Below are 16,375 nucleotides of genomic sequence, written 5' to 3'. Positions count from 1 at the left end.
TGCCTTGTCGTTGTGCCTTTTACCTCCTTTTCTGCCCCCCATTGGATTAATAAAGCTTTTGTTTTTTCAGTCTTTCTGGTTTTGAAGTGAAGTTTTGAAGCATTCCACTTACGTTTTTAGGGGTTACTCTCATGTGCAAACTGGATTTTAAAAGTTGAAAGTCAGTTAGAATCTCTGTCTTCTACGCAACCACACACAGAGCCTCGGGCACTTTAGCTCCAGCTCAGTCCAGTCTTCCGTGGTTTGTTGTCTGGTGTTTTGATTCTGTTTTGTTTTAGACTCCTTCAAAAGTTACTTAATTTTTAAAGTCATTGCTTTTTTAGGTTTGCCCACATGTTTTTGGTTTCTTTGATTCTTGCTTCTCTCTCCTTCACGCTGTTTTTTCTCCTTACTGTGCCATTCATTGTCCTTTCACAAGGGCCTCGAAGTGGAAGCCCTCCCAGTGGTGCCCCAGATTTCCTCCCCTTCCCCTCCCCCACCCCCGTCAGTGCTTTGGAATGACAGAGCAGTTGCGTATAGACGTTTTAGATGCCACGTCTGGAAAAGAATGCCTGTTCCATTGTGCTTCCTGCTTTTGTGTTCTCAGTTTAAGAGAAAAGTATCCATTGGAGAGGTGAAAATTGTCTTCTGCTTTAATTTGCGTTTCTTTTTCATAATCAGCAAGGCAGAACATCTTTCGTGGTTTGCTGGCCATTTGTATATTCTGTCCAAGTTCTTTGCCTGTTGTTAAGGTATTGGCTTTCTATATTGTTCCCCCTCATTGAATTAAAGTTATGGATCCTTCGTGGCAGTTGTTGCAACTATTTCCTCCCAGTTGGACTGCTAAGTCTAATAGCCTGAGAGAAAGGGAGTCTGGGGGTTGCCAGAAGAATGGTCCCTTAGGGAGGCACGTGCCGTGCCTCTGGTAACATGCTTCCCGGCTGGGCCTGTCTCCAGGGTCCAGTCTCCTGTTACTACAGGAAAATCCCTGCCTGGTAGAGCTGCTGTTCCACATGCTGAAATCCCAGGACCTAAGTTCCAGAATCCTCTCCTTCTCACTCCGCCTCGCAGGGATATTTGCAGCCCAGGAAAACTGCTTCCAGTATCTTCAGGTGAGCCTGGGTCCTCCCACCTGAGTGACCCACCTTCTCCTGCAGGTACACAAAGCAGTGGTGGCTCTCATGACCCCTGAGTCTCTGAAGCTTGTTTTGCCCGCATGTCTTGATGTGTACCGCAAGGTTTTTATTCCTGAGTATAATTCTTCTTTGAAAAACTCACCAGGAATGATGTTGGGGCGAACGGTGAACATTTTAAAATAAGGCAGAGCTGGGGCTGGCTCTCTGCTCTGACGCTGCCCTTCCTGGGCGCTTCTCTGTTCAGCAGGGCAGGCTCTAGGGGCCCAGCCCACACCAGCTCGCTGCGGGACAGGCTTCCCGGGATGTTCTACACTGAAGTGTGTTTTAGGAAATGACTTCATGTATGATAATCCACCCACACCTCCGGTGCTTTGCAGTTGGTAAAACACCTCAGTTTACAAAGTCACATTCATGTTATCCTGGGCGCCCTGGCCAGCAAGCAGGTTAGGAGTCTTCATCTTTTTCCTGGATTAGGAGACCGTGAAGGCTCAATATAAGAGCCCACAGAACTGGCAGAGCTCGCCCTAGACCCTGAGGAGTCGCACTGTTCGAATGCCCTGTTACACCGTCTGCTTCTCCGAAGGTGACTCCGCAGCCCCAGTCCCATGGCCTCCCCAGCTGCATGGATTCCTGAGCACTTCTCAGTGCCTGTCTCTACTTCTCCATGGCCTCCTCTTCCTTCCCAAGGTGGACCATGGCTTTAGAGGCTTAGAAGGCCACTGACTGCCCTTCAGTCTGGTGGTTGGCCCCCTGTACCTGGGGACGAGGGACACGGGCAGGTTCGGGCTCTGAGTCGCAGTGGAAGGTTGCTCTCTGTCCTGGGCCCATGGCACTGGCTTGGGCTCCTGTTCCCTTTTCACCTGGCCCTTCACGGACTCCCAGGGGGTCTGGCAGCCCTAAGGGCCCTTCAGCAGCCAGATGCTCATCAGTAGATGGTGTCTGGGCAGGGGACATGTGGACAAACTGCTTGAGGCAGGGGGCTGAGCCTTTGTACCTTCCCATTGGCTGCGAGCTGCCCCCAGGGAGAGGCTGTAGCTCTGGGGGGGGGGGCGTTTCGGGGACGCGAGGTCCACAGAGGGCTGCGAGCTGCCCCCAGGGAGAGGCTGTAGCTCGGGGGGGGGGGGCGTTTCGGTGACGCGAGATCCACAGAGGGCCTGCCCTGTGAGCTGCCGCCTCCAGCCAGACCCCTCGAGGCCTCGAGGCCATTGCGGCGTTAGAGTCATCCGCGAGTGATTGGAAGTGTGTCTCCGAGGCCCTGTGGTCCCTTACCCTGGAGTCTGAGATGACTTGAGGGTGGGGACCGGCATTTTCTTGTCAAGATAGACAAGGCTCAGAGCTAGTAGCTACACCCGTGAGGGGCTCCGTTTGTAAGAGGCAGCCCCCGAGTTTCCCACTCATTGTGTTGGCACCCTGTACTGAACAAGAATCTTGTGCACGTGGCAGCAGATCAGGACAGTGCGTTACTGTCCCGTGGATGTCCATGAGCAGGTGGCGGTTGAGCGGGGAGTTAGCCGCCGCCTGCTGACGGGGTGGCGTGGTCAGCTTCCTAGGGGCAGTGGTCTTGCAGCCGGGTTGTAAGGGGTTTGAGCAGGAGTGTGGGGGGGTAGGCCTGACTCACGGGGCGTGCTGGTGAATCCAGGGTAGGGGACACCTGGAGGAGGGCAGGTGCCCTGGAGCACCCCGAGTGCCAAGCACAAGAGCCCAGTAGGCCGTGGAGACCTTTGGGGTGCTTGAGCGCAGCACGTCACGGTCAGGGGGGGACCTTTGGCGTTGCAGTTGGTGGGCTGTCTGGGGGAAGGGTTTCTGAAGTGAACTGCAACAGGGTTGATGAGCCTTTATGTAAAGCCCAGTTCTCCCTTCCGAAGTTCTCTCCCCTGGAAGGCAGAGTTGGCAGTGCTGTGGCTGCCATCGGCTGGCCCTGGTGGCCACCTGCCACCTCTCACAGGCTCTTTGTGTCGGCAGCTCACGAGGCGGCCCCCCCAGACAAGTGCCTCGACCGGCTGGGACCGATGGGAAAGCCGTCCCGCCGTGCGGCCCCGGGACTTGCTCAGGTCCCCACTCCCTTCTCCATTTCCCAGCAGGGGGAGCTGCTGCCCACGCTCTTTGGGGAGGCGGGCCCCCTCGGAGGGGCGGCCTGGACAGCCCCCACCGTGCGCAGCGGCTGGGTCCAGGGCCTGCGCACCTTGGCACGGCATCCTAGTGCCCTGCGCTTCCTTGCCGCCTGTGGTGAGTCCCCCCGTCTGCCCTGCCTTCCGCCTCTGCCCTTGCCGTGCTTGATGCTGTGCGACTCCTGGGAAATGACTGCACCTTGCCGGGTCTCTTCCTCGAACGTGCAAGCGGCTGTGGTATCGTAGGGCTGTGGTGAGGAACATTCGGGGGGTAACCAAGGCTTGGAGGCCCCTCAAGGGTGTACGGTGTCCTGTGGCTTGTAGGTGAGACCCAGCAGTTGGGGTGGCTTTGAAACTGACGAGAAGAATCCAAAGTGGCCAGGGTTCTAAAGCCCCTCGCCCTGTGAACCCTCTGTTCTGATTCCTTTGCCTCTGAGTAGCGGGGAGGCTGGGCCTCTAACAGTGCCTCCGCGTTGGGTGGTTTCTGAGTTCTGTCCGTGAGGTGCTGAAGTCCAGTGGCTAAAGCTGCTCAGCGGTTTCAGCATCTCCGCTGTCACCGCGGACTCTGTTCCAGCTGAACCCTGTTTCTTTCCCCACCCGTTGTCCCTCCCCCTCCCCAGGTGCTGTTGACACCATCTTCTCCCTGCAGGGAGATTCCAGCCTGTTCGTGGCCTCGGCAGCCGGGCAGCTCCTGGTGCACGTCCTGGACTTGGCGATGCGAGGCCCAGCCGAGGGCCGCCGCGGTCCGCGGGCTCGTGACTGGCCAGCATGTGCCCAGAAGATTGTGTGTCACATCGAAGACTCCCTGTGCTCTGCAGCCACCCCGCAGGTCACACAGGCCCTGAATGTCCTGACCACCGTGTTCGGGCACTGCCGTGGCCTTTGGACGCAAGGCCTTTGGGTGCGGCTGAGCCCCCTCGTGGCCCGCCTGCTCGAGAAAGACCCTGTCCCAGCCTCACACTCGCTCGTGGATCTCCTCCTCAGCGTGGCCCGGTCAGGCCCCCGGGGCGCAGCTGGTGGGGTGGGCAGGAGGTAGGGCTCGTTTTCTTCGGGAAGTCTTGGGGCATTCGTCACGCCCGGGCCACATCTCCCTGGCTGCCCAAGAACTCTGCCTCCAGTGGAGGGGACACCAGAGGGGGTCTGAAAGCCCACACACCTGGGAAGGGCCTTCCGTCTCAGCCGGCACACCCAGCCCAGGCCACGGCGGCCCCCCGGGCGCGGTGTGGGCTGGGTGGGGGAATGACGTTCTCTTCCTGTGCTCCTCCTCCGCAGCTCTTCTGTGCTGAGTTCTGACCGTGGCCTGTGGGAGACTTTGGCCCAGACTCTGAGCCACTTGAGCCCCACACAGGCAGGGCCTCTGGCTTTGGGGATCCTGAAACTGCAGGACTGGTAAGGATTGGGGTTTGTGTTGTGTGAGGCAGGCAGAGAGGTCAGGGAACTTCAGGGGAGCTCCTGAAACCAGAGATCAGTCGGAGGCGGCTGGCCGGGGCGCGGCCGGGCAGTCCATGGGTTATCACCAGGGTGTTGGCACCGGCTCCGGCTTCTACATTTTTTAGTGGTGGAATAGCTTTTTCACAGGCTCCCCAAAGATAAGAGAGACTCTTGGAGCAGCCCTGCTCAGAGCAGGGCTGGGTTCATACTCAGGACCTGCTCAGCTGCCTTCTGCCACCTTCCCCGTGGCCTCATCTTGTGGATCCTGGGCCTCCCTGCGTGCATGCCACTGGGGGGGCGGTACTAGGGGCTGTGGGACGGTGGAGGGGGACCCAGTAGACAGGAGTGACAGGACAGATTCCCAGAGGGAGAGGGATGTGCGCCCTACCAGGAAGGGTGTGTGGGGTCCGGAGAGGTGGGAAGGAAGAGAAGTCATTCCAGGGTTTCGGGCGGACTAGAGCCGGTCTTGTTGGCCCAGGTCTGGGGTGAAAATGGGCACAGGGCGTTGGGGATACGATGCAGGCCTGGCTCTGGGCTCCAGGGTCTCCGGATGTTTAGAGAGAGGGAGTGGTCCGAAGGGAGAGGGAAGGATTGGGCAGCTGGCTTGGAGGGAGAGCTCTGTACCAGCTTGGCCTCCCAACCACCCTGGGCCCAAGCACATCGGCGAGACCGTGTTCCAGAACGTAGGAAAGTGTATCTCAGCACTGGGAGTACTTCCAGGAGGTGGGGCATCCCATCCCTTTGGCCCTGAGCAGGCACTGCCCATTGGAGTGGGTGTAGCCAGGCCTTCCCCAGGCTCTTCCTGGGGCCGGGGTGGTGCTCTCTGGCAGCTCTTGGGGTCCCGTGCCAGTGGTGTGCGCGCCGGCCACAGTGCTTACAGGGAAGTTGTTTCTCAAGGGGGGGTCCAGATCCCCAGCACTGAGCCCTTTGCCAGACTTGCTGGGGATGTTAGGAGGGTAGCCAGCTTGCCTGAGGGCGGGGGCAGCCCTCACCGTGTCCTCTGTCCTCAGTCCACAGGCACTGAGGACCCAGGCCTTCGGCATCCTCCTCCAGCCCCTGGCCTGTGTCCTGGAAGCTGCTGCTCAGGCCCCTGGAACCCCAGGTAGGCTGCTTGGGAAGGGTGGGCGGGTGCAGGAAGGCAGGACCCTGGGGTCCTGAGAGTGTCCTTGGGGCCAGGGCGGGCTGATGGGTAGCGGGTACCTGGCCCGCCACCCCACCCAAGAGTGAAGGGGGCTGCGGTGTGGGCTGCCGTCCCAGGTGTGGAGACGGCACACCTGTTCCCGGCCCCGCCTGGGAGTTCATAGGGCAGCATTGCCCCCTGTGGGCATCAGCTGGAGTGGCCCCAGAGCAGCTGACCCTGGCAGTTGGTGGTGGTTACCAGGGGCCTGGGCCACGTGGTGGATGGTTCCTGACCCAGAGCGGGCACACGGGCTTGGCACCCGTCCTCCCAGAAGGTCAGTTCTGTGATGGGAGAGTGAGTTTCCTCGCTGCGGCTTGTCTTGCTTCAACCGCACGATGGGGTGAGGATTAGAGAAGGGGCCCCAGCTGTGCCTCGGAGCCCCATGTCAAGCGTAGAGATGGGCCTCTGACCAGCGGAAACCGGCCCAGGCATGGGCTGCAGGGAGAGTGGGACTGCTCGAGAGCCCTGCAGACAGGTTCAGACCTCAGCTCCGGCTGGCTGGGCGCCACCCTGGACGAGCCACCTGCTCGGAACCTCCGGGCCTGGTCTCTGGTATGAGGCAGTGACCAGCGGCAAGGCCTGCGGTGGCCACACAGGAGGTGCCTGCTAACCGGGAGCTGTTTCTGGTCGCCCCCCAGGCTTGCTGGAGGGGGCCGCAGGCGACTCGATGACGGTGGACACGCTCCTCTCCTCCAAGTCGGCCTGTGTGGGTCTCCTATGCTGCGCTCTGGCCCACCTGGGGCTGCTGCAGCCGCTGGTAGGTACGGCCCGGCCCAGGTCCACACTGGCGGTGGGACTTGTGGCCTGCCTTGACCCTCCTTCCTCCCCCAGCCCCAGCGCCCCTCGCCCTGGCCGCAGGTGCCCCTGCTTGGGGCTGTGGTGACAATACTGCGGCTCTGCAGTGGCTCAGCAGCCCCCACCTCCGATGTGGGCGGCCGCCTCTGTGCGATCCTGGTGGGCTGTGGCCGGGTCCAGCGAGCTGCCCTGGATTTCCTGGGGGCGCTGTCTCAGGGGACCGGTAAGTGAGAATGCTTTCTCTCGCACAGCTCGGGTGTTGGGCGAGCCCCACAGCTGCTCAGAGATGTCCCAAGACTGCTGTCCTCTGCATGTCTCCTCTGGGGCAGGGGCTGGGATTCAGCTGACCGATGGGTTCTGTCCCCTGTTTTCCTTGGGTTGTCACACTTGTGGGCTGGGGAGGCCCCAGGGTAGGAGGTTGGGTGCTTCAGCCATCCAACAGTCGGCCTTGGGCAGAGGCCGACTGCTACTGACCATCCAGTCTGTCTCAGGCCCTCAAGAGTTGGTGACGCAGGTGTTTTCCATCCTCCTGGAGTACCTCATGAGCCCTGAGTCCAGCTCCATGGTACACACCCAGGGTGCAGGGTGGAGGGAAGGGGAGGGGGAGGAAGGCAGAGGCAGGGCACCCCTGCAGGCCTCTCTGGGGCCAGAATTGCCTCTTTTTTTTTTTTTTAATAATTAATTTTAGATTTTTGGCTGTCTGTTGCTGCACGCAGGCTTTCTCTAGTTGTGGCGAGCCGGGGCTACTCTTCGTTGCGGTGCGCGGGCTTCTCGTTGTAGTGGCTTCTCTTGTTGCGGAGCACGGGCTCTAGGTGCAGCGGGCTTCAGCAGTTGTGGCTCACAGGCTCAGTAGTTGTGGCTCGCGGGCCCTAGAGCGCAGGCTCAATAGCTGTGACGCACGGGCTTAGTTGCTCCGCGGCATGTGGGGTCTTCTGGACCAGGGCTGGAACCTGTGCCCCCTGCATTGGCAGGCGGATTCTTAACCACTGTGCCACCAGGGAAGTCCCCAGAATTGCTTCTTAAACTGAGTTTCAAGGGGCAGGCAGCTGCACAGGGTTCAGCCCAGGGCCTGTCGTTGGTGGAGATTGAGTGAGGGGTTGCCGGGCCGTGGAAAGCAGGGAGAGGATCCAGTCTTACAGGGAATTCTCCATGAGAGATATAAACTAGAACCAGGTGGGCCTTACGCTTGGGGTCCCAACTGTCATTGAGGTTTCCTGCAAATCTCCCCGTTCTTGTAGCCCCAGGGTTGAGTCATGCTCTGGGGGTGCAGGATTAGCATGTGTACTGAGCAGGCAGTGGGGAGATTGGATGATAGGCCTGGCAGATTCCAGGGCTTTCAGGAAAAGGTGCTGTGGGTAGTTCCTCCTGTTTTGGTGCAGAAGTTTGATTTCCGCGGTAGTGGGGCTTCCTGACAAGAGCTGTCCCCTCCTCTTCTCTCTCTCTAGTCTTGGATGCCAGTCTGCCGCTTCCAGAGGCTTCTGCCTCGTAAAAATGAAGTCCAGTGTTCCCTCTCCCCCCGTCCCCGTCCCCATCTTACACCCCAGGGCGGGGGCGGGGGCACTGGAAGGTGGACAGGGGCAGGCGGGCCAGCTTCACCCCTCCTGGCCCTGCAGCCCCACTCTTCCCGCTCCAGGTTCTGAAGAAGGCCTTCCAGGCCACACTCAGGTGGCTCCTGAGCTCATCCAAGACCCCCGGCTGCTGCGACCTGGACCCCCACACCCAGCAGTTCCTCAGAGGTAATCCCAGCCCCTCCCAGGGGTGAACTTAGGGAGGAGCAGGGGTGGAGGCGGCTGGGGGCTGGGTGGGAAGGCAGGGCGGACAAGGCCTGGGCCCCTCTGAACCGTTCCTCCTGCCCCAGAGCTGCTTCCTGTGCTACAGAAGCGCCTTTGCAGCCCCTGCTGGGAGGTGAGGGACTCAGGCCTCGAGTTCCTGACCCAAATGACCAGACAGTGGGGAGGTGAGTGCAGGGTGTGGGGCCAGGGGCTGGGGGTCCCTGTAGGAGGGCCGGCCTGGCCTTGGCACACCGTTGTCCCCAGGTAGTTGGGAACTCGGACTATGTAGGTTGCCTTTTGCGGGAGGGAGGAGAGGCTGTGGACCCAGCTTTTGGTCATAGCTGGTTGTGGCTGCTTGGACCCCCAGGGCGGACCGGCTTCAGACAAGCGCTCCTTGCTTCAGAGGTGCCCGAGCTCACCAGGCAGCTTCTGCGAGACCCTGAGAGTTACGTCCGCGCGAGCGCAGTGACCGCCACAGGGCAGCTGTCTGGCTGGGGGCTGCGTGCCACTCCTGCCAGCCCTGAGCGCCCAGGGGCTCAGCAGGTAGGAGGCAGTGGGTCCTGTGGCCACGCGCCCACCTGGCGGCTGTCCTGATGCCGGCGTGGAGTGGGTCTGCCGCCCAGGGGTGGCATTCGGGGTCGGGCGTGTCCCCTGAATCTCCGGCTCCGCTTCCTGGAAGCCCTGTCACTTGGACACGGCCACCCCCGTTTGACGGTGGGCAGATGGGGGGCTGAAGGGCGCATCGCCTGCAGGAAGCCGAGTATGGCAGGGGGTCCTCATGGGGGTCCTCCCTGCTGCACCCCGGGCCTGTGAGCAGGAACTCGACTTCCCTGGTCCCTCCTTGCTCCTCCTGCCCCGCCCTCCAGGAGAGCCTGCTCGGGGAGCTCTTGCACATCCTCTCCACAGACTCGGAGGGCTTCCCCCGGAGGGCCGCCATGCAAGTCTGCACTGAGTGGCTGAGGGATGGCCGTGCTGATGTAGCTGAAGACCCGGAGCGGTTTGTGGCCGGAGTGCTCCAGGCGGCGAGCAGGGACTTGGACTGGGAGGTGCGGGCCCAGGGCCTCGAGCTGGCACTGGTCTTCCTGGAGCAGTTGCTGGGTCAGCGCGGCTCCCGCTGTCCCTATTCCGTGGGCCTGCCCGAAACAGCCCCACCTGGCGTGCTGGCCCAGGCCCTGCAGGTGCTCTGCCGTGTGCAGCTCTTTGAGTTTGCCTTCCGTGCCTTGTTTGACTGTGACCGACCTGTGGCCCAGAAGTCCTGTGATCTTCTCCTGTTCCTGAGGGCCAAGGCTGCTTCCTGTGGCAGCCTGCAGGAGGCGGGGGACAGTCCCAGCGTGGCCTCTGTGGAGGCCACCCTGCAGAGATGGCAGGCAGGTGAGCAGGGTCAGCCCCTGGGGTACCTGGAGCCCGGGGCCATCGTAGCTGTGCTGAGGTCTGTAGACCTGGAGGGCCTTCGGGACACTCTGGCTGAGAGCAGCGACCACGTGGAGAAGAGCCCCCAGTCACTCCTGCAGGACGTGCTGGCCGCCGTGGGTGTCCTCGGGGAGAACGAGGCCGACTGCTACTGACCAGCCTAGTGGCAGCCTCCCCAGGACCCTGCTGCTGCACCACGTACCTTCCTTGGGCCCTGGCATCCTGAGGACTCTAGTCTGGCCTGGCTGCACAAGGGACCCTCCAGGGAAGCCAGGACCAGGTGAGCCCGGCAAGCTCAAAGAGCCCCACCTTTTGATGTATTGCTGAAGAAGTGGTTTATTTTCTACTCAAAATAAATGTGATTTGACGGTGCCACTGGGTCAGCACAGTGTTCTAAGACTGCCCAGGGGTAGGCCCCTGGCCTGGTGGGGGCTTGGAGAAACATCTGGGGAGGGACCCTCTGCACAGTGGCCACGTGCTTCCTTGGCATGGAGGGGTGGTTCCTCTGCTTGGATCCCACCATGCCCCAGGGACACCCAAGGTCAAAGAGCAAACAGCTCAGGCTGGAGAGTGTCTGGCCTTGGTCCCTGGCCCCTGACGATAGTGACCCCAGGTCTAACCAAGCCAGGTTCTCAGTCTCTGAACCCCCAGGATCAGCTTGACCTTGTAGCAGTTCAGAGCTCACCATTTCAACTCACCAGGCACGTAGAGTCTCCAGTGGTAACATCAGGGGAGTTGAGCTCTGGGCTGGTCCTCAGGGGACCAAACAGATGGTACACCAGTCCAAGCTCTGCCATTTCCCAGCCATGTGACCCTGGGTTGACCTGTTACCCCATCTGTAAAATGGGGATTTTACTCTTTGCCTCCCAGAGGTAAGTGTCTCAGTGTTCTAAAGCAGCCAGCACAGTCAAAGAAGAAATCTCAAGAGAAACTTAAAAATATTTTTAGTTGAATGAAAATGAAATTACAACTTACCAAAATTTGTGGGATGCAGCAAAAGCGGTGCTCAGAGGGATATTTATAGCATTGAATGTGTATATGAGAAAAGAAGACACATCTAAAATCAATAAACTAAGCTTCCACCTTAGGAAACTAGAAAAAGAGCACATGCAACCCCAAGTAAGCACAAGAAAAGAAATAATAAAAACTAGAGCAGAAATCAATGAAATTGAAAATAGGAAATCAATGAAATTGAAAATAGGAAATCAATAGAGGAAATCAAGTAAACCAAAAACTGGTTTTTGAAGAGATCAATAAAGTCAATAGTCCACTAGCCAGGCTAAGAAAAAAAGAGAAGACACAAATTACTAGTGCCAGAAATAAAAGGGGACATCACTGCAGATCCCATGATAATTGAAAGGATAATAAAGGAACACGGAGCAACTCTGTGCCCACAAATTTGATAACCTACGTGAGATGGACCAGTTCTTTGAAAGACAGTCTGCCAAACTGATATAAGAAATAGATGATTTGAGTAGGCCTGTATCTGTTGAAGAAATTGAATCTGTAATTAACCTTCTAAAACAGCATGAGGCCCAGATGGTTTCACTAGTGAATTCTACAAAACATTTAAGGAAGAAATTATACCAGCCCTCTACAGTTTTCCAGAAGATAGAGCAGGGGAATACTTCCTAGCTCATTCTGTGAGGCCAGCATTACCCTATACCAAAACCAGACAAATAGTCAAGGAAACTAGGAGCCAGTATCTCTCATCACAGATGCAGAAGTCCTTAAAAAAGCATTAGCAGATTGCATCCAACAATGTATAAAAAGAATTACACACCAAGATCAAGTGGGGTTTATTTCATGTATGCAAGGCTGGTTCAACATTTGAAAATCAAAGTGATCCATCACATCAACAGGTTAAAGCAGAAAAATCACAATCATATCAATAGCTGCAGGAAAGGCATTTGGCAAAACCTCTTACTATCCTGTTTTTAGATTGGGCTGAGAGGTGAAGACCCCACAGCAGCAGAAAAATCACAATCATATCAATAGCTGCAGGAAAGGCATTTGGCAAAACCTCTTACTAGATTGGGCTGAGAGGTGAAGACCCCACAGCCTCTGGAAAGGCCCATGTCCTTTGCTGTGTCATAGAAACTTCCTGCAGGGAGAGGTGTGTATGGACAGCAGGAGACCTGTTCCTGGGAGATCCTGTGCCCTGTGGAAAGCAGCTGGTGTTGTCGCGGGCAGAATTTGCTTTCTTGGTGCAGATCTAGCAGGTCTGTCTTCTCACTCCTTCACTAAGGCAAACGCCCATCAGACGGACCTACCTGGTCAAACCCTGGCTTCACCACTTACAGGCTGTTGTGTCCTTGGGCAGGTCATTTAATTCCGCTCAGCCTGGCCTTGTCTGTAAAATGGGGATGGACCTCCCCAAGCTGTTGAGAACTGACTGAGACATGGTGAATAAAATGCCTGACATTGTGACATAAACAAAGAAGGTAGTCAAAAAGAAGGTGTTAGCTTCGTCCTTTAGTCCCTCCTCTCCCTTAACTTCTGTTCCTTAGGTTGTGTGGATAAGCCTTTTCTCTTCCTGCTCTGCCCACCTCCTCTGAGTGATTTAATTCAGTTCCCTGGCTTCACACACAACCCTCACACTGACAGGTTAGGACTCCTGTCAGACTTCTCTGAGCCCTGGGCCTGCACATCCACTGCCAGTGGGTCAGCTGCACTGGGATAGGACAAGGACCCTGCACGTGTGACAACGCTAAGCTGCATCCAGTGCCTCTCTGTCGTGGATTCCTGCAGTCATTTCTCAAAGGGCCTCCTTCCAGCAGCCTTCCCTTCCTCTAATCTTACCCTCTCTGGCTGAAGCAATCTGTCTAAACCTGGTCATTCTCACTCCCCTGCCTAGACCCTACCATGGCTCCGCATTGTCAACAGGCTGGCACACAAGACCTTTCAGGCTGGGTACCTGACGTCTCCAGCACAGTCTCTTGCAAAGCCCTACCTTAGTCCATACCCTGGAAAATCACCAGTGTGTGACTATGTAAATCGCTTGGCAGTGCTTAGATTTCTGGGCCCTCTATCTGAGTTTCTGAAGCAGGAGGTCCACAGTGGGACCCCTGAAGCTGCATTTTTTTTTAAGTTTATTTTTGGCTGCATTGGGTCTTCATTGCTGCACGCGGGCTTTCTCTAGTTGTGGTGAGCGGGGGCTACTCTTCGTTGTGGTGTGTGGGCTTCTCATTGTGGTGGCTTGTTGCAGAGCATGGGTTCTAGGTGCATGGGCTTCAGTAGTTGTGGTACGTAGGCTCAGTGGTTGTGGCTTGCAGGCTCTAAAGTGCAGGCTCGGTAGTTGTGGTGCACGGGCTTAGCTGCTCCACAGCATGTGGGATCTTCCTGGACCAGGGATCGAACCCGTGTCCCCTGCATTGGCAGGTGGATTCTTAACCACTGTGCCACCAGGGAAGTCCCAAACCTTCATTTTTAACAAGCGTAACAGGAGAGCCTGGTGATAAAAGTATGTGTTTTGGTTTGTCTAAAAATGTTTTCATTGTCATACTTGAATATATTTATATTGAGCATAAATTCCAAGTTAGTGGCTGTTTCCTTCCAACACACTGAAATACACTGAGTGCATTCCACCATCCCCTGGCTTCCATTGTTGTAGCCAAGAGGTCGCTGTCAGTCTAACTGCTATTCTTGGAGGGAGCCTATCTTTTCAGTGGATGTTTTTAAGTTGTTTCCCATTGTCTTTGGTTTTTCTGTAATTTTACTACCATGGATAGGTGAGAATTTTTAAATTTTTTCTTCTTGGGATTCACTGGGAGTCTTGAATCTGGATTGGTGTTTTTCATCAGTTCTGGCAAATTCTCAGCCACAACGCTTTCAAAGTGCTTTTCCCTGATCCAAATTCTCTCTGTCTAGCACTCGCCTCCTTTCTCTTTCTCTCCTCCTGGAACTGAGATCTATACATCTGAGATCTCATTGTTTTCTCCACATCTTTTAATCTCTCCACTATTTTCCATCTTTTGATTTTTGTATGTTATATTCTGTTTGTGCTTTTAAACATTTGTTAACACTTTAGCTTCCTGTTCTGTGCTGATATTTTCAAGCTTACCTTTGACTTCTTCAAACCTAATAAGCTCAGTTGTTTTATAACCCATGTCTATATTAGTTATAGTAACACTAGCTGCTTATCAAACAAACCTTAAAATTTCATGGCTTAAACTAATGCAGGTTTATTCACTAACCACGGAGTAGTGCACTGTAGGTGTTTCTCCATTGGGCAGCTTTCCTCCAGGTGGTGAAATGGGGACCCAGGTCCCTTCATTCTAGTGCCTTCTCATCATCAACCTATGGTTTCTAAGATTCCCTTAGAGTTTGGGTCCAGGCCAGGCATCCAGAAATGAGAGAAGAGCATGGAGGTTCAGATAGAGGTTTTTATGGGTGAGGCCCAGAAGTTGTACAGTTGTTATCACCTACATTCTTTAGCCTAGACTTCAGTCATTTGGCCATGCCTGACTATGAAGGACTCAGGAATGCAGTAGGGCCAAGTGCATGGGACCAACCAGCCAGGGTTTGCCACAGTGTGCCCAATTCCAGGACACAAAGCCCACACGTCTGCTCGTGGCTTGTTGTTTTCACGTGTTCTTCGTCATCTTTAAATGTGTGGTGATCACTGGCTTCAAAAACTTTTATGTGGGGATTCTTGGAAGCCTGGGGTGAAGGGGCCCCCATCATTCCAAATTCACTGCTTGGAGTTCTCTGCCCAACCAGCTTACACATCCCTGGGTCTCAAATCAGTGAAAGGGCAGATCTGTAGCTCTGACTTCTCAGGAACTTTGTTGCATTTTGATTTTGCTTCTCTTAGCACCAAGTCAGTCTTATCTACGGTTCCCTGAGATTTGGAGCAGGATGGAGGGGGCAGGTTTAATTCTGAGTCATTACTACCCTGAGAGCATAACTCTTCAGATTTTCAGTTTATTATTTTTGCTTTTTGAAGTACAGGTGATATACAATATTATATTAGTTTCAGATGTACAACATAGTGATTCAATATTTTTATAAGTTATACTCTAAAGTTATTATAAAATATTGGCTATATTCCCTGTGCTGTATAATATATCCTTGTAGATTACTTATTTTATATAGTAGTTTATACCTCTTAATCCCCTACCCCTATTTTGCCCCTCCCTCCTTCCCTCTCCCCACTGGTAACCACTAGTTTATTCTCTATATCTATGAGTCTTTTTGTTTTGTTATATCCATTTGTTATATGTTTCAGATTCCACATATAAGTGATGACATATAATATTTGTCTTTGTCTGACTTATTTAACTAAGCTTAAAACCTTCCAGGTTGGGCTTCCCTGGTGGCGCAGTTGTTGAGAGTCCGCCTGCCGATGCGGGGGACACGGGTTCGTGCCCCGGTCCGGGAGGATCCCACGTGCCGTGGAGCGGCTGGGCCCATGGGCCATGGCTGCTGGGCCTGCGCATCCGGAGCCTGTGCTCCGCAACGGGAGAGACCGCAGCGGTGAGGGGCCCATGTACTGCAAAAAAACAAACAAACAAAAAAAACTTCTAGGTCTATCCACGTTGCTGCAAATGGGCAAATATTCTTTTTTATGGCTGAGTAATATTCCAGTGTGTGTGTGTGTGTGTGTGTAAAATCTTCTTATCCATTCATCTATTGATGGACACTTGGTTTGCTATCACATGTTAGTTATTGTAAATAGTGCTGCTATGAACATTGGGGTGCATGTATCTTTTCAAATTGATGTTTTCATTTTTTCTAGATAATATGCTCGGGAGTGGAATTGCCAGATCATAGGGTAGTTTTATTTTTAGTTTTTTAAGAAACCTCTGTAATGTTCTGCATAGTGGCTGCACCAGTTTACATTCCCACCAACAGTGCACAAGGTTTCCCTTTTCTCCACATCCTTGCCAACATTTATCATTTGTAGATTTTTTGATGGTAGCCATTTTGACAGGTGTGAGGTGGTATTTCATTGTGGTTGTGATTTGCATTTCTTTGATGATTAGCAATGTTGAGCATCTTTTCATGTGCCTGGTGGCCATCTATATATCTTCTTTGGAAAAAAAATGTCTCTTCAGGACTTCCACCCATTTTTTAATTGGGTTATTTGTTTTTTTGGATGTTGAGTTGCATGAGTTGCTTATACATTTTGGATATTAACCCCTTATCGGTTATATCATTTGCAAATATTTTCTCCTGTTCAGTAGGTTGTCTTTTTACTTTGTCAGTGGTTTCCTTTGCTGTGCAAAAGCTTGTAAGTTTTTTTTTTTTTTTTTTTTTTTTTGGTGGTATGCGGGCCTCCCTCTGTTGTGGCCTCTCCCGCTGCGGAACACAGGCTCCAGACGCGCAGGCTTAGCGGCCATGGCCCACGGGCCCAGCCGCTCCATGGCATGTGGGATCTTCCTGGACCGGGGCACGAACCCGCATCCCCCGCATCGGCAGGCAGACTCTCAACCGGTGCACCACCAGGGAAGCCCATTTTTGGTGTGATTTTAAACGGGATTGTTGGGCTTCCCTGGTGGCGCAGTGGTTGAGAATCTGCCTGCCGATGCAGGGGACACGGGTTCGTGCCCCGGTCCGGGA

The 16,375-nt window shown here is 54.8% G+C and overlaps 1 protein-coding gene across 4 annotated transcripts; it reads left to right on the top strand.

Moving 5' to 3' along the window:
• The first annotated feature begins 6 nt into the window (after nucleotides 1–6).
• On the top strand, nucleotides 7–10,388 carry BRAT1 (BRCA1 associated ATM activator 1). Of its 4 annotated transcripts, none has more exons than XM_028499555.2 (12): nucleotides 7–1,091; nucleotides 3,197–3,341; nucleotides 3,844–4,255; nucleotides 4,496–4,612; nucleotides 5,665–5,756; nucleotides 6,473–6,591; nucleotides 6,666–6,852; nucleotides 7,121–7,194; nucleotides 8,263–8,365; nucleotides 8,488–8,586; nucleotides 8,769–8,944; nucleotides 9,268–10,388. In XM_028499555.2, the coding sequence occupies exons 1-12, from the start codon at nucleotides 993–995 to the stop codon at nucleotides 9,964–9,966; spliced, it is 2,322 nt and encodes a 773-aa protein (XP_028355356.1). In that variant the 5' UTR covers nucleotides 7–992; the 3' UTR covers nucleotides 9,967–10,388. The 4 variants fall into 4 exon arrangements, with proteins under 4 accessions (XP_028355356.1, XP_028355355.1, XP_028355357.1 ...); XM_028499554.2 differs by having other exon boundaries at nucleotides 3,194–3,341; nucleotides 9,268–10,386; XM_028499556.2 differs by having other exon boundaries at nucleotides 3,194–3,341; nucleotides 3,844–4,216; nucleotides 9,268–10,384.
• Nucleotides 10,389–16,375: the final 5,987 nt, after the last annotated feature.

The sequence above is a fragment of the Physeter macrocephalus genome, chromosome 14 (assembly GCF_002837175.3).
Source record: "Physeter macrocephalus isolate SW-GA chromosome 14, ASM283717v5, whole genome shotgun sequence".
In the NCBI taxonomy this organism is placed as follows: Eukaryota; Metazoa; Chordata; class Mammalia; order Artiodactyla; family Physeteridae; genus Physeter; species Physeter macrocephalus.
Note: the sequence above shows the minus strand (reverse complement) of the source record. Positions and strands in the feature narration are given on the sequence as shown.